The sequence below is a fragment of the Gobius niger genome, assembly GCF_951799975.1.
Source record: "Gobius niger genome assembly, chromosome: 1".
NCBI lineage: Eukaryota > Metazoa > Chordata > Actinopteri > Gobiiformes > Gobiidae > Gobius > Gobius niger.
The window spans coordinates 8,516,417-8,537,219 of record NC_136852.1 but is presented as its reverse complement, the minus strand read 5'-3'; the positions used below and the strand labels follow the sequence as shown (position 1 = coordinate 8,537,219).

At 43.3% G+C, this 20,803-nt stretch overlaps 1 protein-coding gene across 1 annotated transcript in view; it reads left to right on the top strand.

Moving 5' to 3' along the window:
• atm (ATM serine/threonine kinase) overlaps positions 1 to 20,803 on the top strand; it is a 38,870-nt gene extending 18,067 nt beyond the window's left edge. The window contains exons 32-63 of the mRNA XM_079573118.1: positions 266 to 398; positions 462 to 557; positions 623 to 794; positions 2,080 to 2,221; positions 2,291 to 2,467; positions 4,179 to 4,356; positions 5,265 to 5,376; positions 6,869 to 7,027; positions 7,100 to 7,208; positions 7,270 to 7,358; positions 7,433 to 7,535; positions 7,823 to 7,971; positions 8,037 to 8,141; positions 8,221 to 8,340; positions 8,416 to 8,650; positions 9,159 to 9,329; positions 9,408 to 9,527; positions 9,672 to 9,889; positions 11,142 to 11,349; positions 12,153 to 12,278; positions 12,346 to 12,486; positions 13,713 to 13,851; positions 13,926 to 14,008; positions 14,072 to 14,212; positions 17,995 to 18,111; positions 18,275 to 18,424; positions 18,500 to 18,665; positions 19,673 to 19,759; positions 19,850 to 19,964; positions 20,054 to 20,117; positions 20,202 to 20,344; positions 20,463 to 20,803. Of these exons, the coding sequence (XP_079429244.1) occupies positions 266 to 398; positions 462 to 557; positions 623 to 794; positions 2,080 to 2,221; positions 2,291 to 2,467; positions 4,179 to 4,356; positions 5,265 to 5,376; positions 6,869 to 7,027; positions 7,100 to 7,208; positions 7,270 to 7,358; positions 7,433 to 7,535; positions 7,823 to 7,971; positions 8,037 to 8,141; positions 8,221 to 8,340; positions 8,416 to 8,650; positions 9,159 to 9,329; positions 9,408 to 9,527; positions 9,672 to 9,889; positions 11,142 to 11,349; positions 12,153 to 12,278; positions 12,346 to 12,486; positions 13,713 to 13,851; positions 13,926 to 14,008; positions 14,072 to 14,212; positions 17,995 to 18,111; positions 18,275 to 18,424; positions 18,500 to 18,665; positions 19,673 to 19,759; positions 19,850 to 19,964; positions 20,054 to 20,117; positions 20,202 to 20,344; positions 20,463 to 20,643 (4,449 nt within the window). The 3' untranslated portion in view covers positions 20,644 to 20,803. The remainder of the gene's footprint in view (positions 1 to 265; positions 399 to 461; positions 558 to 622; positions 795 to 2,079; positions 2,222 to 2,290; positions 2,468 to 4,178; positions 4,357 to 5,264; positions 5,377 to 6,868; positions 7,028 to 7,099; positions 7,209 to 7,269; positions 7,359 to 7,432; positions 7,536 to 7,822; positions 7,972 to 8,036; positions 8,142 to 8,220; positions 8,341 to 8,415; positions 8,651 to 9,158; positions 9,330 to 9,407; positions 9,528 to 9,671; positions 9,890 to 11,141; positions 11,350 to 12,152; positions 12,279 to 12,345; positions 12,487 to 13,712; positions 13,852 to 13,925; positions 14,009 to 14,071; positions 14,213 to 17,994; positions 18,112 to 18,274; positions 18,425 to 18,499; positions 18,666 to 19,672; positions 19,760 to 19,849; positions 19,965 to 20,053; positions 20,118 to 20,201; positions 20,345 to 20,462) is intronic.

Below are 20,803 nucleotides of genomic sequence, written 5' to 3'. Positions count from 1 at the left end.
CATTTTAAGAGTACTTCAGCAGGTATGTGATCCCTTATTTGCATATTAATATTTCTCAAAATCAGCTTGGGGGCCAGAGGTTCTGTGCTGGAGGGCCGGATTTGGCCCCCGGGACTGACGTTGCCTACCCCTCGTCTAAAGTATGCCATCTCCAAGACAGTTCTCAAAATTAGCTTTTACCCACATGTATTGTAGCCTTATTCACAATTATCCCCGAGACATGTAGTTTTACTCTCCATTGCAAACCTATTCTCCGCTCTTTCAGGAAATCGCTCACTTCTTGTCAGTGACGTTGTGCGAGTCGTTACCCCTGACCAGGCTGGAGGGTCTGAAGGAGCTGGCGAGGCAGCTGCACAGCAACAAGGCGCAGATACGAGAGCTCCTCAAAGAATGTCAAAGTATGCTCCGAAATGCTTTATTGTTACTTTACTTATTGCTAAATATTCTCCTTGTTTTCATAGCGGACCCCACAGACAGTGCGCTGGTGAAGCTGGTCCTCTCACTTCTGAATCTGTGTAAATTAGCAGTGAACCACTCTGAAGGACGGGACATCCTCGGTGAGATCTAAATAATTTATGTTTCTATTACATCATATTAAGTAAGTATTTCACGTTTCTCACAGTTGCTGTCGGGAGCTGCCTTGGAGAGCTGGGCCCCGTGAACTTTTCCACCACCGCGTTGCTTCACGGCCGAGAGCCGCTGTATGAAAAGGCCACTTCTCTCTTCACCTCCTCCGAGTCCCAGTGTCTCTACATCGTCCTCAACTGCATCAACGACACGCTCACGGACCAGCGGTAACGATAACCTGCTCGCACTGGCAGATTTCAGAGTTTTACCGAGGGGCATGTGATGTTTTGTTGGTTTTATTAATCATAGTTTTGCACCAGGCAAAACCAGCAGAAATTTCATGCAGTTTTATGAAAAAGGTTTGAACTCCATCCAGTAATTTTTAATGTGTGATACCACGGACTGCTTGGACTTTTTCAGGTTGTCATCAGATATTTTACATTTTATTAGTTTTAATTTAAGAGAATTAATGCTTCAGTAATCCAATAAATTGGGATTTTGTTTCTGGGTTCTGAGTTAGGACAGAGTTTAGTCCAATTTAGCTGGATTTTGCTATGTTTTAGACCGTTGTTTCTGATCAGGGACCATTTTCATTCTATTTTTAAACAAATGAGGTACTTCTGCAAATGGCACAATTTGGCTAATAATGCCATTTTCTACTAAATCCACAACTTCAACATAAAGCTCTTGAGTTCACACACATTTGTCTGCAATGAAGTGTATTTTCATTCATCAATATTAGTATACTTCGTATAACTAGATAACTTTGACATTGTTTTGCTCACAATGTCCTTCTAAATTTACCCTGAAGCTTTTTCTGCTTCGAATCATGGTTCATACAAGCATTTTGGACAAAGTTTGCTGTTTTAATAGACAAATTAATTTGGTAAAAAAAAATTGTTAACCTTTATCAGGCCCAAAGCGCTTTAAAGTAAAGAACCGGTCATCCATTCACACTCTCATTTATACACCAATGTACGGAAACACTGGAGACAAGTGTTCAGTGTGCATTTGCAGGAGCTGGGAAACAAACCCACGACCTTCCTTTCGCTCTACCACCTGCGCCACCGTCACCCCAATTTGGAGAGTTACAATCAAATTTTTTCAGATGTGTGGATCAAAATAGGTGGTACTTATAGATCTTGATGAGGTGGTTCTTGGTGTGAAAAGTGACATAAGAGGAGGGAAAATACCATATACGAAGGATGGATCAGGGACTCAAACCCACATGTACAGGATGGTTGCACGGCAACTCTTAAAGGAACAGGCCACCCTTTTTACATACTGAGATGTGTTCTTACCTGAGCCTAGACGAGTTGATACGTACCTGTCTGGTCTTTGTGCCCGTGGAAGAGCTTGGTCGCTTCTAACTTCACCCCATTTGGAGCTATAGCAATATACTGGAAGAATTACTATAAATACTGGAATTGTGTTTAACTATGTTCTGGTGAAATTGGTCGTCTCACCTTCCATTTGCTCATTGAGGCGTCGCTGTAACTTGTTCTTAAACAGGATTGCGGTGAAAAAAGCGTCAGCTCAGTGCGCCAAGAACATCCTGGCGTCCCAGTGTGGCGTGAGCTTCTGGGAGGAATACAAGGACAACCGAGACCCCATGCTGGCCTACCTCAACCCCTTTAGAAAGACCAAGATGGAGGTGCGTAGCTGTATTTCTTCACTTGAATCTCAGCCACAAAACACTACAACTTTGCACCTTTGTTTGTAGGTCATGGATGTGAGCGCAGAACAAAGTCACGTCGCTAAAGAGAAGCTCCGGAGTCAGGAGTTCTGGATCCCTCAGGCCGGAGGACACAAAGCCTGGCTCACGGCTCTGTGCACGGCTCTGCTCGACAGCGGAGCGGTCCGGAACGAGGCGCTGCTGCTGACAAGACCCCTCTGCCTGGTCAGTGCACACTTTCATGTTATCTTAATAGCCTCCTTTTTTCAATTTCACTCCATGGTCATTGGGTTGTTTTCCTAAAATTCCTAAAAATTGAGGTGGGAACAGGACAGAATCTTTTGGATGAATTTCAGGCGGAAAAAGGTGGCTTCCCCTCTTCAGGTCGGTGGGGAGTCCTTGCCTCAAGTGGAGGAGTTCAAGTATCTCGGGGTCTTGTTCACGAGTGAGGGACGGATGGAGCGTGAGATCGACAGACGGATCGGTGCGGCGTCAGCAGTGATGCGGTCGCTGTATCGGTCTGTCGTGGTGAAGAGGGAGCTGAGTCGGGGGGCAAAGCTCTCGATTTACCGATCGATCTGCGTTCCCACCCTCACCTATGGTCATGAGATTTGGGTCATGACCGAAAGGACAAGATCGCGAATACAGGCGGCCGAAATTAGTTTCCTTCGCAGGGTGGCTGGGCGCACCCTCCGAGATCGGGTGAGGAGCTCAGTTACCCGGGAGGAGCTCGGAGTAGAGTCGCTGCTCCTTCACGTCGAAAGGAGCCAGCTGAGGTGGCTAGGGCATCTGTTCCGGATGCCTCCTGGTCACCTCCCGCGGGAGGTGTTCCAGGCATGTCCTAGTGGGACAAGGCCTCGTGGAAGACCCAGGACACGGTGGTGGGACTATGTCTCCGAGCTGGCCTGGTGTCGCCTCGGGGTCCCCCCAGAACAGCTGGAGGAGGTGTGTGTGGATCGGGAAGTTTGGGCATCTCTGCGACTGCTGCCACCGCGACCCGGCCCCGGATAAAGCGGAAGAAAATGGATGGATGGATGGATGGAATTTCAGGCCATAATTTCAGGCCTTATTTGCACCATAATTGAGGCCTTAATGCGTTTAAAAACAATGAATTAGTTTCTGACAGGCATTAAACCTATATTTCTTTTCAACTATATTATTGGCATTACGGTTCAATCTTTTACTCTATAGGTTTAAAAAAAAAACACAAAATGTCCACCTTTTTTTGCCAGTTTTGACCATTTTACTTTTCACATCGAATTTTCTCCTCAGCTCTTTTTAATATATAGATGTATAGATTTGTTGTAGCTAGGGCTGTTGTAGCTCAGTAAAATGATCTTTCATATGAAAGCTGCTCAGAGTCCTGCTCATTAATATTTCATAATGTAGCTACAATGAGGCTTTTTAAGATAACATAACCCTTTTTTTTTCAAATGTATATTTCTGTTTTAAATATTCCTTGTCTGCTCTCAAGAGTAAAACCTCTTAATAAGCCATGGAGTTTTCATAAGTGTTTTAGTTTTATCGTCTTCATGCCTCTGCCATGATTGACAACTGTCTCCATGGAAACTCAAGGGAAAGGGGTGGAGTTAAATGGTCCGCTCAGAGCAGAGTGAGAGAAAGGCACAGGAGCAGAAACTCTGTTTTGGCGTAAGAAACCTCCACCGCGAACTCTTAAAACACAACACCTTTGTGAAGCAGCAGATCGTCAGAAAGTGTCTAAAACACTGATAAATTGGCCGCACGTGAAGGGGACATGGAGCAGCGGACGCAAAAGCATGAATTTATTGAATTAATTTCGATTTATCGCCAGCCCTAGTTGTAGCCTTTGTGACATTAAAAATATTGCATCTGGACATTAAAATCTCCTTTAAAAGCTTTCTATTTGACTTGCTTCTACCTGCTGAAGCCCTGGATTTGCCTTTCCTCCTTCCAGGTAAAGGTGTCCTGCTGTCAGAAGTTGTTGCCTCTCATAATCCACTCGGTGCTGCTGGATGATGCAGACGGTTCGTGGAGGGCGGTTTTATCACCTGTCATTCAGGAATTCTTCAACTTTTTCTCCAAAGGTGGTGCAGGATCCAGCCGCTCCACCACGCCCATCAACTCCAGTCCCGGTAATAAAGAGATATTGAAAAGATGCTATACAGCTGCACGTTATTTGATAGCTATCTTCCATATTATTGGGATAACAATACTGTCACTTATCCATGTGTCCTATAACATTCAATCTAAACAAAAATGTGACACACCGGGTCAAAACAAGCACACAATTCTGACCAAATCAAGGGTAAATTTTAGCAAAGTTTGGAAAATTGGGATTAAAAATGCCCCTTTTTTTGAAGTGCCATGCATTTTGTTTTAGTACAGGGCAGTGCCAGTGCTATGAGTTTCAACACAAAACTCCTACTAAGTTACTGTTCCTGATCAATTCTACCGCCTGTATACTTAAAGGCACACCGCGTAGAATTTTACTTATAAATAGAATTGAAATACTAGCATTTATTTTATGATAGATCATTTCATCATTGGAAAAATACCTCATAAATGTACAAACAAACATGTGTGTTTGCTGTGAGCGGCTCAGCTCTCATAAGACATGACTGTATCTTTATTGGGAGTGGGTACGTCTCCATGAAGATGTGACTAAAGTCAGTAGAATTTGAGATTAAAATAGGTTAGGTCCTCATCCAAATTCATTCTTTGATTATTCCCTGCAGTAATAGTATTTTTCTGTGTCGAGCTGGTCAATAGGAGCATGTTTTGCACTAATGGCAACAGTATAGTCCAAAATGTTACACAGTGTCCCTTTAATCTCAACCAATTACTCCGTAGAAATCCTGAGAAACTTGAGAATATGCTGTCAATGGTGACTGTATTTGACCTGTACTTTTCAGTCAAATGGAAAACCTTTTGTGATTTAGCTTTATGAATATTGTCACCTTATATTGCAATATAGTGCAGCTCTAGGCCACAATAATAACCTTGTCTTGTATTGTAATAAAATATGTCTTGTTTCCTGCAGCGTCTGATGTGGCAAGTCAAGGCTTTTATGACAAAGCGTCTCTTCGCACAATGCTGTCTGTTATTGACTATTTGAGACATCAACAGAGGCCTCTGTTAGAGAACTCCAACAGGTTTGTCATTGTTCACTCATTTATTATTAGGGTTGCAAAGGGGTGGAAAATTCCCTGAGAAATTCCCTTCAGAAAAAAATCAATGGGATCTTTAGCTCGGGCATTATCAATGCGTTTTTCACACAAGTGTTTTTGAACATAAGTAGCTCTCCGATGTTTATATTGCGCAAAAGTAGCTTGTTGGGTAAAAACCATAGACTGTAGAAAATAATGGACGTCTTATGCTCACTCCTCCCCGTTTACCAGAATGACCACGGCCGTGGGGCAATTCATGGCGGATTTACAGGCTCCCCCTCCCCAGCTCTGACGAAGCATGTTCCTAAAAAGGACATAAGGGCGGGATCTTCACTGTAGACTCCGCCCTTGCGTGACGTGTAGCTCGCGCTGCTCCAATGCTAACAGTCCGAGCCTCATTAAGTTCGAGATTTCAAAAAATCATATTACGAAAACCAGCCTGGTTTCATATATTGTTATTAACCCAGCGTTATCTCAGGAGGAAGATCTAGCCTAGTCTAGTGTTGAAACAATTGAAACCAGGCTTTAAAGTAGTTTTTAACGTGTCTAAAGTCCAATGCTTTTCAATGGGGGCCTAGCGGCGATATGGAGGTACTGCAGCAACGGCGGAGCAATGGCGGCCCCCACGTTTGTGGTCAAAAAGCAGGGCAGCCAGCGGCCATTGGTAAAAACGGTTGGAGACCCTGGTATAGACTTTTAAAACAATATAATATTGTAATACTGCTCACTAATATTTGCAAGATGGAAACAAACATTGAATGAGTCTGTTTCCAACAGCTCTTTTTTGTCCATAACCTAAAACACTGTCCTCTTCAAACCCTAGTGTGAAGATATTTCAGTGTTTATCACATACATTTTTCAGTTTATATCCGTCTGTTTTGTAACCTTAAAGCAGAACTAAGTAACTCATGCCCCTAGAGGCCATAAGCGCCACTGCATGTGTCGTAGCATATTTCGTTTTCTTTTTACTCATTAATTGTCCGTGAGAGTAAATACTACGCTGACAGAAAAGACAAAAGGAGAGAGGGATATTGTACATTGTGACTCAATGACTCATTTTTTTCACACAAACTTGGCTGAAAATTACAGTTAGCTTTGCCCATTAGCCTGTTAGCTTCTTCTTAGTGATTCTATTAGTGTGTATTCGTGGCTCTGACCCGGAGGCAGGGAAGTTTCAAGGGTGGTTTTCTTGACAGAGACACCAGGGGGAGATCAAAGACCCCCCAATCATCCCTTTAACACTTGTATTACCCCCAGAGGGACTACAGAAAGGATTTATTAAAGCAAACAAGTTACGTAGTTTTCTTTAAATTGTGTTAATTCCCTGTTTGAAAAATGTCCAAAGTTGCAACCCAATTCATTATACCTGTATCTATTTTGTCGTTCTTGCTCTCCGGTCACTATGGCTAGTCTTTTTCGAATGTTGCAGAGTATGTACAGTATGTGAAACCGCTTGTCCTGTATTTATTTCCTTCAGTAACTCCTGTGCCACGATCTGCGACTCAAACTTCTGGCTGGATCTGAACTACCTGGAAGTGGCCAAAGCGGCTCAGTCCTGCTCCGCTCACTTCACTGCGCTGCTCTACACCGAGATCTACGTGGACAAAATCAAAGCCAACTTGGAGGACAATCAGAGGTACGGGAAATATCTATACTGAATATTCAGAAGTAAAAATGCTAAATAAGTCTGTGATTGTGTCGTCTGTAGAAGCAGGCCCAAAGCGACGCGCAGAATCACCTTTGAAGACGGTAGTCAGAGTTTTACCATCTCTAGCTTGACTGAAAAGAGCGTGGAAGACACAAACATCAGCCTGCAGGTGAGTTATACAGACTATTATCTATCCTAACACTTTTATTCAATGTGTTTAATGTTTCCAGGAGCTGCTGATCGAGGTGTATCGAAGCATCGGGGAGCCTGATAGTCTGTACGGCTGTGAAGGGGAGACGATGACCAGCCCCTTGACCAGGTAAAACAGGCTTCATTTTCATTTGACTGGGGTTTAATTGTGCTAAATGCCCTGCCCTGGATTTGCATCTGCAGGATACGAACCTATGAGCATGAAGCGATGTGGGGTAAGGCCTTGACGTCATATGATCTTCACTCTTCTCTTCCGGAGGTCGTTCGTCAAGTGGGCATCGTGGAGGTAATGTTTCTTATTGTATACGCAAAACATACAGATCATTAAATATACAAATGCAGGCACTACTTCCCTCTGGTGTTGAGAGGAGACATGGAATATGTAGCTACTTTTCTCCCTTAACATTTTAATGCCATAGTAAGAAATAATAAAATGACTTGCAATACATTTTTGTCTGATATTTATGTCCGTACAAAAGTTCCAAATTGATGTCTCTAAATGTTGTTTTTTTCCCTCTATTCCCCTGCCTTGTCTCTCGCCTTAATGGTTGTCACTTTCCTTTGTGGCTGCAGGGGCTGCAGAACTTTGGCCTGAGCAGTATCCTGTCCACCTACATGAGGGGTCTGGAGACTGAAGGGGTGGACTGTGGAGCAGAGCTCAGAGAACTGCGCTTTCAGGCGGCCTGGAGAAACACTCAGTGGGACTTTGACGTTTCAGAGAGGTCAGTGAACCAGTGCATTCAATTTTAACACAAAAGCCCTGTTATAACAGTATTTTCTGTTCTAGGAGTGACAAAAACAAACCTGGCTTCCACGAGTTTGTGTTCTGTACTCTGCAGTCTTTGAGAGACAAGGAATTCTCTGTTTTTGACGATACTGTCAAAGATGCAAGGTTGTCAACGAGTGCTTGTAATACACATATTGACAAGGTTTTCTCCAAGTCCTTTATTTTGAACCATGTGTTTCCGCAGAGGAGCAGAGGTGGAGGAGTTGTGTAAGGGCAGTCTAGAAGCTGTGTCTTCTTTGTATCCGGCTCTCAGGAATCTACAAACCATTGGGGAACTGGAGGGTGTCAGACCTCTGTTCTCCAGGTGAGGGCGACCTCCTCCAGGCAGAAACAGATACAGCTTTGGTTACTGTAATAATTGTCATGTTGCCCTTCACAGACCCTTCTCTGACCTGACTGTGAGAGAGGCCTGTAGCCAGTGGCAGCAGCACCTGCAGCTCTTGGCCGACAGTGACTTCTCTCTGGTGGAGCCCGTCCTGGCCGTGCGCTCTGTGGCTCAGCAGACTCTGCTGTCCAGACTGGACGACCCACACAGTGGGCAGTACCTCAGCTCCGTGCTCACGGACCACCTCATGGAGCTGTGTCGGCTCGCTCGGAGGGCAGGCAACACACAGGTACAAGACATTTCTATTGTAATATATGTTGCTCTGTAAATATATGGCCTTGTACCAACACATGTACTCAGAGACTGGACAAACTAATCAGAAAGGCCTCCTCTGTGATTGGGGCCGTTCAGGACTCTGTAGTGTCAATCTCGGAGAAGAGAACCCTGGAGAAGCTGCTCTCTGTGATGGACAACAGAGACCACCCCTTGCATGAGCTGGTGATGAGGCAGAGGAGCTCCTTCAGTGAGAGGCTCTCGCTCTCCTGCTCAAAGGATAGGCTCAGGAGATCCTTCTTGCCCAGAGCGATCAGGCTATATAACAAATCCTTGGGTGGGAGGGGCTAAATGGGAATTAAATTTTATAGTACTTCTATATTTTTATACTTATATTTATTCTCTGCACTGTCCTAGTTAGTTTAAATCTGATGTTCGTATGTGTGACTTGATTGTGCAGCTGATGAACTGAATTTCCTTCGGGATTAATAAAGTATATTGTATCGTGTCGTACATTCTTGTAGTTAGCAGAGCGAGCAGTGTTTCAAATGAAACAATACGGCAGTGGAGGATCCTGGGCATCAAACTGTGTGTCCTCGTGGCAACTGGAGGAGGCCCAGGTGTTTTGGGGCAAAGGAGAGCAGGGTCTGGCTCTCGGTCTGCTGAGAAAGATGATCCTGCACTTGGAGGAAAAGGTCAGACACTCACGCTGTTAGTGCAACACAAAAAGCCTTTCTCAAAGCCACTGCATTAACGTTACTTTTACTTTAAAGGTGGACTTTAACCCTGCTGTTGTGCCCGTCTACACGGAGTGCCTGAGGCTGTGTGGGAACTGGTTGGCTGAAACGTGTCTGGAGAGTCCGGGCGTCATCTTGGAGAAGTACCTGGAGAGGGTAAACAAAGCCTCATTATTTTCTCAAATGTCAGACATCCAAGGTTCAATATTCAGTTGTTCAAACACATTATTTTACATCAATGATTAGTGATCTAGAAAACCCTGATCCATGTTTTGTTTCATACTTGTGTAACTCTTCCAGGCCGTGGAGGTCATCGAGGGTGAATCGGGAGCACAAGACTCACGGCTCCAGAGTCAAAGGACAGAGGCCTTTTTGTCTTTGGCTCGTTTTTCTGATGCACAGTACCAGAGCATTGACAAATACATGACCTCCTCGGAGTTTGAGAACAAGCAGGCGCTGCTGGAGAAAGCCAAGGAGGAGGTGGAGCTGATGCGACAGCGCAAAGTGACGACTAATCGGTTTGTGTGAAATGGTTTCTGCAGCACGATTTTTTAGTCTGGTTCTTTGAGACTCAATTAGAATGTGAAAGAATGTGAAATACGTGGTGATGCATGTGCCAGGCCTGTGAGCAGCGCCGGCACACTGCCACAGAAAGCAGAACCAGACGGTAGATAGCACATTAAATGAAAGAATGAAAACAGAAACACCACTGTGAGTATGAAACTGCTTCATGGATTTACAATCTACTGAAGAGACGAGGACGAGGAATTTATGCTTCAGAAACACTGTCAGTAAATGGACTGTTCCTGTTGGTCAAAACAGACAGAATGAAGGCTGTTTCTGCTTGAGGTGGAGCAGAGGAGCTGAGTCCTGTGATGTCATCGTTTCAGGCTACAGCAATGGAACCGTGTTTTTAGATCTTTCCACTCTGGGATGTAGGTTCATGTAGGTTTCGTACAGATAATGGGCAACTTTGATAAAAACCTGAGCTTGACTTTGTGTGGATGGGAGCCTGTTTTTTCTTAAAGAGGCAAACTTTTTACCATGTTACAATGTTGTTCTCCCAGGTCTTGCAAATGCACAATGTCGTGTCCTTGGGCAAGACACTTCGCCCTAGTTGCCTCCAGTGTCTGCGTACACTGGCGTATGAATGAGAAAGTGAATGGGTTTGTTTGTTTATTTGTTTGTTTAGTGAAAGGATCCCCATTAGCGCAGTCATGCTGTGTCGCTATTCTTCCCGGGGTCCCACTAAATCCATTCACAAAAAGTATAAACAGTGTTTAAATCCATACAAAATGTATATCAATACATTTGTATATTTGTATAAATGGGTGACTGATTCCTTGCTGTTAAGCGCTTTGGACCTAGTAAAGGTAGAAAAGCACTATATAAGTTTACCATTTCTCTCATCAGAAACACACCTCTCTTGCTAAGCTTAATTTTTTCATCTTGAAGTAAAAACTCTCGCCATAGCTTCACTACAGCCACATAGGTCTTTTTCTCTCTTTTATTGAGACAGCTGCTCAGCAAAGGGGAGCAAGTGGAGGGGAGGGAGGGGCTTATGAGGAGTTCGCATGAAAACAAGAAAGTGAAACTACTGGATATTTTGTTTCAGCTGTTGTAGATCAGTATTACATTTACTTCAAAATGAGGGATGGTGATAAAGATGTGTTTGACTTTATTATCAAATACCAGCGAAAACTTAACATCCTATATGACAGCCCTGGACTGAATTCCCCGTGTTAACTCGAACATTGTCTGTGCTCAAAGGTACACCATAAAGGTCCAGAGAGAGTTGGAGCTGGATCAGAAAGCCCTGTCGAACCTGCAGACAGACAGACAGCGCTTCCTGTGCAAAGCTGTGGAGAACTACATCCAGTGTCTGGAACAGGGCGAGGAGCACGACACCTGGGTGTTCAGACTGGCCTCGCTCTGGCTCGAGAACGCAGACCAGAAGGCCATCAACGACATGATGAAGGTCACGAACATTTTTACATGAGGCTCGTCTTTATATCATGACACACCTACTTTTTTAACCCCTTACCCCCTTTTTAACCGAGTGCATTTTATCCAGTTCAGCTTTACCCAAATCTAAAAACTTCTTGACTACAGGCCAGTGTAACACCTCATTTGAAAACTGATCTAAACTGATCTTTTTCCTCATTGTTGCTATCACTTAAAAAAAAAAAAAAAAGGTCACTTTTTTGTTTGTCACATTTTTGTCAGTTTGTTGCCTTGTTTTTGTCACGTTTTTGTTGAATTTTCGTCTCTTTTTTGTTGCATTTGTATCAATTTTTCGTTGCATTTGTTTCCTTTTTTTGCAGCATTTTTGTAACTTTGTTGTGGCATTTTCGTGACTTTTTTGCTGCTTTTTTTGTCACTTTTTGTTGCATTTTTGTCCCTTTTTTCTCATATTTTTGTCACTTTTTGATTGAATTTTCGTCTCGTTTTTCATCGCATTTTTTGTTGCATTTTTGTTGCATTTGTTTCCTTTTTTTGCCACATTTTTGTCACTCTTCTGTGGCTTTTTCATATCTTTTTCTTCACATTTTTGTAATTTTTTAATCACATTTCTGTCACTTTTTTTTTGAATTTTCGTCTCTTTTTCATCGCATTTTTGTTGCGTTTTCATCATTTATGTCTCGTTTTTGTCGCTCTTTAGATGCTTGTTTTTCAAGAATTTCTTGATTTGGGTAAAGCCAAACTGGAGAAAATGTGCTCTGTTCAGGTGGGGGTTAAGACGTTAAGCTTTTAATTGTAAGATATTGGTCTGTATTACAGAAAGGGGTCAAGAAAATCCCCTCCTACAAGTTTTTGCCGCTCATGTATCAGCTGGCGGCTCGGATGGGAACCCGAGTGACCAGCGCCAGCAACGAGGACGTGGGCTTCCATGATGTTCTCATAGAGGTAAAGCACAAGCCATGACTCGCACCCAGTGTCCAATGTCCATCTTAACAATGCGTTTATTTCACAGCTCATTCGCCGTTCGTCCATGGAGCATCCTCATCACACGCTCTTCATCATCTTCGCCCTGGTTAACGCCAACAAAGACGAGAACTTCTGCAGGCCTCGCTTATCCAAGGGCGCGCCACGGCAGCCGTCGCAGTTTGACCTGGTGAGATCGGAAACAGAAACAGAAACATGTCCCCCAGAATAATTGATTGGAAATTCATTGTGTAGCCTTAAAGGGACTATAAGGAGTTTAAAAATGTTAAAATTAAGTATTTTCCTCCCCCTACATGTTCCAGCCATGTCCTAATGTGTAGAATGAGCTCAGACCTGTTCACCACAACTGCCTCTAAAATCCTGTACGGTCACTCAAAAATGTGTCACTTCGGCCCGAATTGCCGTCATGCACGAGCTTAATATAGAAGGTGCAGTTGCTCATAAGACCTGAGGTGGCAGTAGTGAGTATAAAATGGCGAACTTGCTTCCAGCCCCTTTAAGTTATATGCAAATTATTCCTATCGCAATCACAATATCTGCATAGCAAAAAGCCACAATATATGGCAAAATCACTGGACTCCATCTGTCGGCGATTGGTTTCCTCAGGGCGTTGACATCTTAACCCCCACCTGAACCAAGCACATTTTCTCCAGTTTGGCTTTACAACAAACCTAAAAATTAAATTAATTTATTAAATTAAAATAGCTTTGAAAACCTAGCAAAAAAGGGACAAAAACAAGGCGAAAACACGACAAAAAAGCAATGAAAAAGCAACAAAAACGTGATGAAAACATGACAAAAAGGCAATGAAAAAAGCAATGAAAAAGAATTTTAAAAATGACAAAAACATGACAAAAATGCCACAAAAAAAGTGACAAAAACAAGGCGAAAACACAACTCCAAAGTAATGAACAGAAGCAAGGAAAAAGCAACAAAAACGTGATGAAAACATGACCAAAAAAAAGCAATGGAAAAGTGACAATAACAAGGCGAAAACACGTCAAAAAAACAATGAAAAGAAGCAATGAAAAAGCAACAAAAACCCACAAAAACGTGATGAAAATATGACAAAAAAAGCAATGGAAAAGTGACAAAAACAAGGCGAAACATGGCAAAAAAACAATGAAAAGAAGCAATGAAAAAGCAACATAAAAGCCACAAAAACGTGATGAAAACATGACAAAAAGACAATGAAAAAGAAACAAACATGATGAAAACATGACAAAAAAGCAATGAAAAATGAGGCATTACACTGTTGCTCTCCAGTCTAGAAGCTTTTAGATTTGGGTAAAGCCAAACTGGAAAGAATGCACTCGGTTCACTCGGGGGGTAAGAGGTTAAAAAACATTGAATGAATTGTGCTAAAACTAAGGCCTTAAATCTCATCTCTCACAGGAGCGCTCGGAAGTCGCCCTCAAGATCATCAGCGACATCCGGAAGAAGAGGGGCCCGATGATCCACGGGATTGAGCGCTTGTGCGACGCCTACATCACGTTTGCTTACATGGACGCCAGTCGCCACAAGACTGAGAAAAGTGAGCCCCAAACACGAGATTCTTTACCTCCTTTGCTGCTCAACATTCAACGACACATTCTCTGATTTCCACAGAAGCTATTCCCATTCCTGCCGATCAACCCATTATGCAAATTAAGGACTTGGATGAGGTTGCAATCCCAACTATGGAGCTAAAGGTCGGTATTTTATTTAATGTAAGTGTTTTTTACATCATGTTTTCAAATCTTATGTATGTTTAGGTCGACCCGTCCGGTTGCTATGACGACGTTGTCACCATCAAAGGCTTTATGCCGCAATATCATTTGGCTGGAGGAGTCAACCTGCCCAAGATCATCGACTGTGTGGGGTCTGACGGCACGAGCAGACGGCAACTCGTCAAAGTAAGTGCATTCATTAAGAGTTTAACACAATTAAATCAAAATTGCAAAATAGCAGCTGGATAATAGTTGTATATTGTAATAGTTGTATATAGCGCTTTGTGAGCAAGTTGCACCTGATTAACCATTTGAGATTGCACATATTACAGTATTAGGGCCACGCATCCGATATGTATATGAGCACATGAGCAAACGCTTATTAAATGACTCAATTTTTCTGGTTTAAAAATGGCACTAAAGGATCTGGCAGCCCTACATGTGGAGCTTGGGTTTCTAATTAGATCAACCTCTCAAAAACCAGCAGTGTGGAGACAGTGTGGCTAGCCTCCATCTGCTTTCTCCGCTCACCTTTCTCCACTTTCTCCGCTGTCTCCTCCATCTCTGGGCTGAGGTCCGTCTCCTTTTCTTATTAAAGGGGGGGTATTATGCAAAATCGACTTTTTCAAGCTTTACATCATGTTATTATGTCATTCCCTCATTAAAAACATGCCTGAAGTGTTGCCTTGGCACATTCACGTATTTTTGAGTAATCTGTAAAAACTCTGATGGCAGCCATTTTAGGGATAGGTTTGCCTGAGTCCTCCTAGGAACGCCCCCACCTCCTGGAGACGCTTCCGAGCTTTCGTCACCAGCCGAGTAACCAACCACTGCTCCTCAGCAGAACCCCCTCCCCACTGATGCCACAGACAGCGTGTGGAGGGGGCGTGTCGGAAAGGGTCAGAGGTTCTTAAAGAGACAGAGGCCTATTTCAAGACATTCGCTACAGACATTTTGAGAGAGCAATTTTATACAAGGCAGTTGTTTTAATTTACTGCATTTACAGACCAACAGAAGGTTTGGTCATCATTGTAGTGTGATATAGACTGGTGCTATGTGATTGAAAAAAGCATAACACCCCCTCTTTAAATCCACTGAAAAACGTCCCGCTACTTCGTGTCACCCACTTTTATCTCCATTTGACACTTGACTATAGCCAAGTTGAAGGCTTCGTAGTAGCCGTATCCTTGCACTGCGATGTTGTGACACCGTCGACACTGTTGACCAATCGGGACACGCATAGTTTTCCCACGCTCACAAACACAGGCCTATCTTTGCGGTTTTTGGGGTCAGTTTTAGAAGCCGGAGGAGAAATGGAGCAGTAGAGAGGACACAGATGCACTGTGTTTAAAACATCAGCTGTTTGTCAGACTCGTGTAATGAGTTCGCTCTTACGATTCTCAGTCGTGTAGTGTGGACCCCCCCATTCTGTATAAAATCGTTTAAGACTAGAAAAATCGTGTAGTGTGTGCTGGCCTTTAGCAGCGGTGTCTTGTCCAAATAAATAGCTCCCGCAGGTGGTGGTTTATATATATCTATGGTCACACACCTCCATTACATTGTTAGCACTAAAACCAATATTTGATTTGAGCACATTTACTTAATTCCTGGGACACACATAGGTCATTATCAAAAAATATAAAACCCAGTTGCAATACTTGTCATACACAATGAGTTTTTTAAGTTTGTGCAGCGCTAGTGTTTATATAATAAGCTGGTTTGACCTCTTCTCTTCGTAGCATTCCTCCTGATGTGTGACTAAACAAGTATGTCTTTGAAGCCGCATTTGTGCTAATATGCCATCTAAGTGTGGCCAACCCGACCGGAGACCTCAGTTGTTTTCCACCTCCCTTTGCTGCACCGCTAATGATTAATCCCTTTTTTTTTGTTGCCGAAACAAATACAAGGTTTGCTGAATTCCCACTGTTCTTTTACGCCTTTTGTGAAAAGAACATTCTTCTGGGGTGTGATTTGTGTGATGTGTTTTGGAAAACTCTCTGTTTCAGCCACTTAAAGGCTAATAATTCACTCTCAGGCCACTCTACACAGTCACGGAAGAAAAGAGCGGCGCGTGTTTGCCAAGTGATAGAATTGTAAAGTCATTATTCAAGTGTTTAAATGTTTTTCAATGGCGTTTCATAACTTGGTGGTTGCCTTAAATCAGGGGTGTCCAAACCTTTTCCATCGAGGGCCTGATATCGAAGTGTATGCAGTGTGGAGGGCCAAAGATCGGTGGTCAGTGCAACAAAACATTCACCCGAGTTCATTTAAGAGAGGTCCAAACCAGAAATAGTTTTTGCCTTTAAAACAGAGCATATGTAATAAAGCGTGAGGTTAATAAAGTGCCTTTTAAGATGAGATAAGATAAGCCTTTATTGATTTCACAATGGAGAATATCACTTGTTACATCAGCTCTCAAGAAACTCTCAGGGTGTGCAGAATACACAGGAAATCTGCAAACACTGAAATAGTAAATGGGGGTATCTTATATACAGAACAATGACTGGACACTGTTGATTCTTTACTTTGCTGTTTTCATCTCATCTCTACAAAAGGTGATAAGCTACAACTCTAGCCACCAGTCGTTTACATTCAGAAGAAAATATGGGTGTGCTGTCTTGCTCAATGGCACAAAGACAGTAGGGCACAATAAGAGGGGTTAAAAGCAATATTTTTTGTTCTGATCTAGGGTCGCTGTTGTTGGTCAGGCCTAGGTCCTGAATGACCAGGTTTTTCCATCCAAGTATTCCAAGAGGACAATGCCAGGATTCATCAGGCTCACGTTGTGAAAGAGTGGTTCAGGGAGTGCGAGACATCCTTTTTACACATGGATTGGCCACCATTGAGTCCAGAAATAAACCCCATTGAGAATCTTTGGGATGTGCTGGAGAAAGCTTTGCTCAGTGGTCACACTCTCCCATCATCAATTCAAGATCTCGGTGAAAAATGAATCCAAGACTGAATCTTTTGAAGCTTATTGAATCAATGCCACAGTGAATGTGTAAATCAAAGCTCAAGGTGATCAAATATTAGAGCGTGTGACTTTTTTTAGGTGGTGACTTTCTTGTGGTCAGGCAGTGTATAATGCATACTGTGATTAGATTAGTTTCGTTTTGTTTATTTGGTAGGGACAGTGCATGTTAATGAACACGCCACACCAGATTGAAGCCTTAGGCCAGGGGTGTCAAACATACGGTGATGATTTAATCCATCCTGTTTAATCTGCCCTGTAGAGCATAAATTCCAGAGTATGTCAAAAAAAAAAAAAGGAAGTCTCTAGCCCATTCCTGTGCGGAGTTATGAATTTTTAAAGAATAACCAGAATGCACATTCTAGCCACTAGGGGGCATTACATTTAAAAAAAAAAGGATAGATTTCCACACGTGTCCAGCAGAGGGCACTGACATAATAAGAGCTCAGGATATGAACTACACATTATATAGCCACGTGGTAAATGGACAGTCTGCCCCAGGGCGGCTGTGGCTTCAATAACAGTTTACCACCACCAAGTGAATGAATAATGACTACTGCACTTTCAGGAACTTGTGACACAGGCTTGGAAAGTGCAAGTGTAAGGCATTGTCATTGATGAAGCTACAGTCAAGTTGGGGCTTTGATCAAATCACAGCTTATTATTATTCATTTATTGGAAACATTTTCTCTATTATATGTGGCCCGCGACCCGCCATGGGAGCTGAATTTCGGCCCGCGACCCAAAATGAGTTTGACACCCCTGACTTAGGCTAATTTCCATCTGTCGTCCCCCATGCGCATTCTCATACATACTCGCATTCATCCTGGCCTATTGTACATGTTTTTAGTGGTAGGGGAAAGGAAACCTGGAGGAAACACATGAGCATAGAGAACACGCAGAGAACACGCAAACTGCACACAGAAATGCAGAATCAGTACAGATCTTTCTCCTGCTCCCTAAGTGTCTGTAAAAAACTCCCTGCTTTTGTCAACAGGGTCAGGACGATCTCCGCCAGGACGCGGTGATGCAGCAGGTCTTTAGCATGTGCTCCATGCTTCTGCAGCGCAACGCGGACACTCGCAAACGGAAGCTCAACATCAGGAGATACAAGGTTTGGCTTCTCTTCATCGTCTGTGATTCAAATGAGTCGCACTCACAGAATCGAGACGTGAACTTTGAAACTCCTGTGTTCGTTGATACTAATCCCTGATATGAGTGGAAAACCAGCAAACGTCGGAAAGTCCAGTCATTGATTTGTTGTTAATTTCCTATAGGTGGTGCCTTTCTCTCAGCGCAGTGGCGTGTTGGAATGGTGCTCTGGGACAGTTCCTATCGGAGACTTCCTGGCCGACCCCAACAAAGGAGCACACAAACGCTTCCGACCACGAGACTGGACCAACCTGGCCTGCCGCAGGAGAATGACTGTACGACAATAAACCATTCATTGTTTCAGAGAAAGCGCCTTTTAATCTCTAACGTGGATCATTTTGTCTTCGTAGGAGACTCAGAAACAGGGCTTTGATGAGAAACTCCAGGCCTACCTCGAGGTGTGCAGGAACTTCAGGCCCGTCTTTAGGTACTTCTGCATGGAGAAGTTCCTGGACCCCGCGGTGTGGATGGAGAAACGTCTGGCTTACACTCGCAGCGTCGCTACTTCCTCCATAGGTAAGATGAGTCACATGATCGGACACAGCAAAGATCGAAATACCTCTGAAAGTAGTTGAGAAACACAAAACATATTGTCAGTTCCTTCTTTTAGATTGACTGGGCCGCGTTTTTGTCACAATACCTACCATGGTGCAATACAAGAGCACACTAAGTTAAATACAAGGGAAGTCAGTTTCATAAACCAAATCATTAGTCATTCGGTGTAATATTTGGACAACTGTGGCATAGAGTGCTGTCTTCGTATCCAGGCAGAATTGTTCTTGACCATTTTTGGCTAATTTTGGATGTGAAAACATCATATTAATTATAACTCTAACTTTATCTCGATTAGCCTGCAGTGCCCTCTAGCGGCATGTGACATTATATATTTGAAATTTAAAAAAAAAAAGAAAAATCACATATTAGTCGCACCGGAGCATAAGACCTGACCCTGCCAAACTATGAAAAAAAGTGCGACTTATAGTTCGGAAAAGACAGTAAACTTTTTAAAACCGATTCCAATGGAGACTTTACAGCTCCTAAAAACAGCTTAAAAGCTCGGCTCCAAAGAATTTTATATTTTCTAAATTTATTATATTTTAACTACACTTGTTTTTGTTCTGTGGAATTAAATTGTCTAAGCCTGTGGCATTGACTGACGGGCCCTGGAGCCGGTTGAGGTTCTCGCCTGTTTGCCTTCTCTTGAGCAAGGTGCGGCATGTTATTTTCACTATAACGCGTGACCATTGGGATGAATGGGGTGGAATGGCGATAATGCATCTCTAAGTAGTAAATCTGTGCTCATAACACAACAAATATGATATATTGTCTAAGCTCTAGATTGATGTGAGCAGAGAAATGCTTGAGTTTGAGCCACCAGACAGAATTGCTTCTCACTCGAAGCTGCAATGATGAGTAAGATCTCAGCACGTTTCTAGTTCTCACAGACCCTTCCGCACAAAAGTGTTGGAATAGATAAATTCTTAACAATAAATTCTGACAGTGATTGCTCTCTGTACTTGCAGTCGGATACATCGTGGGTCTTGGAGACAGGCACATTCAGAACATCCTGATCGACAAGCAGACGGCTGAACTGGTGCACATCGATTTAGGTCAGTAGTACTTGTCAATAATCCCATCTACCACACTGACATTTCATCAGGCGTCCTAAATGAATGTCTGCTGTTGTTTTGCGTCTGCAGGGGTTGCCTTTGAGCAGGGTAAGATCCTGCCCACCCCAGAGACAGTGCCCTTCAGACTCTCCAGAGACATTGTGGACGGCATGGGCATCACCGGAGTTGAGGGAGTTTTCAGAAGGTGATGAGAAGATTTCAGCAACTTTAAGCTTCAGTTATGCGTGACATGTGCACATTGACTCTAAAGTAATGTTTCTATGTCTGGTTCAGATGTTGTGAAAAGACCATAGAGGTGATGAGGAGCTCCCAAGAGGCTGTGCTCACGATTGTCGAGGTAAGAAACCCAACTTTCCAAACCTTTACCCTATGATTACCGACACATTTCAGAGGTTTTTCTTCCCGTAAATCCCCTCCTCAGGTGCTGCTGTACGACCCGTTGTTCGACTGGACCATGAACCCTCTGAAGGCCTTCTACCTCCAGCACGACGAGCAGCAGGAGCTCAACGCGACGCTCAGCTCCACCATGGGCGCCGACGACCTGGACAACCACCGCAAGTCCAGGTACCGGCATCTATTTCAGTAATTTCAGTCAGAAAAATGAGAGAACTACTGGAATAAAGCATAATATCAGGCATAAAAAAAACCATAGTATAATTTTGTTTTGTTTCCCTTTTCCCAGTGATAGTCAAAGTTTCAACAAAGTGGCGGAGCGGGTGCTGCTGAGGCTGCAGGAGAAGCTGAAGGGAGTGGAGGAGGGCACGGTGCTGAGTGTGGGAGGACAGGTCAACCTGCTCATCCAGCAGGCCATGGACCCCAAGAACCTGAGCCGGCTGTTCTCGGGCTGGCAGGCCTGGGTCTAAAACCAAAGAATTTACTGACTATACTGAAGCTTTTCCTCTGAACAAACAACTGGGACCAGGTGAAGTCTTTGTCTAGGGTAGAAAACAATCACTATTAAAATGGCTGACCCGGATGTTGTTTATAGATCACCCAAGCCTTTTACAAACAGTGCACACGGTT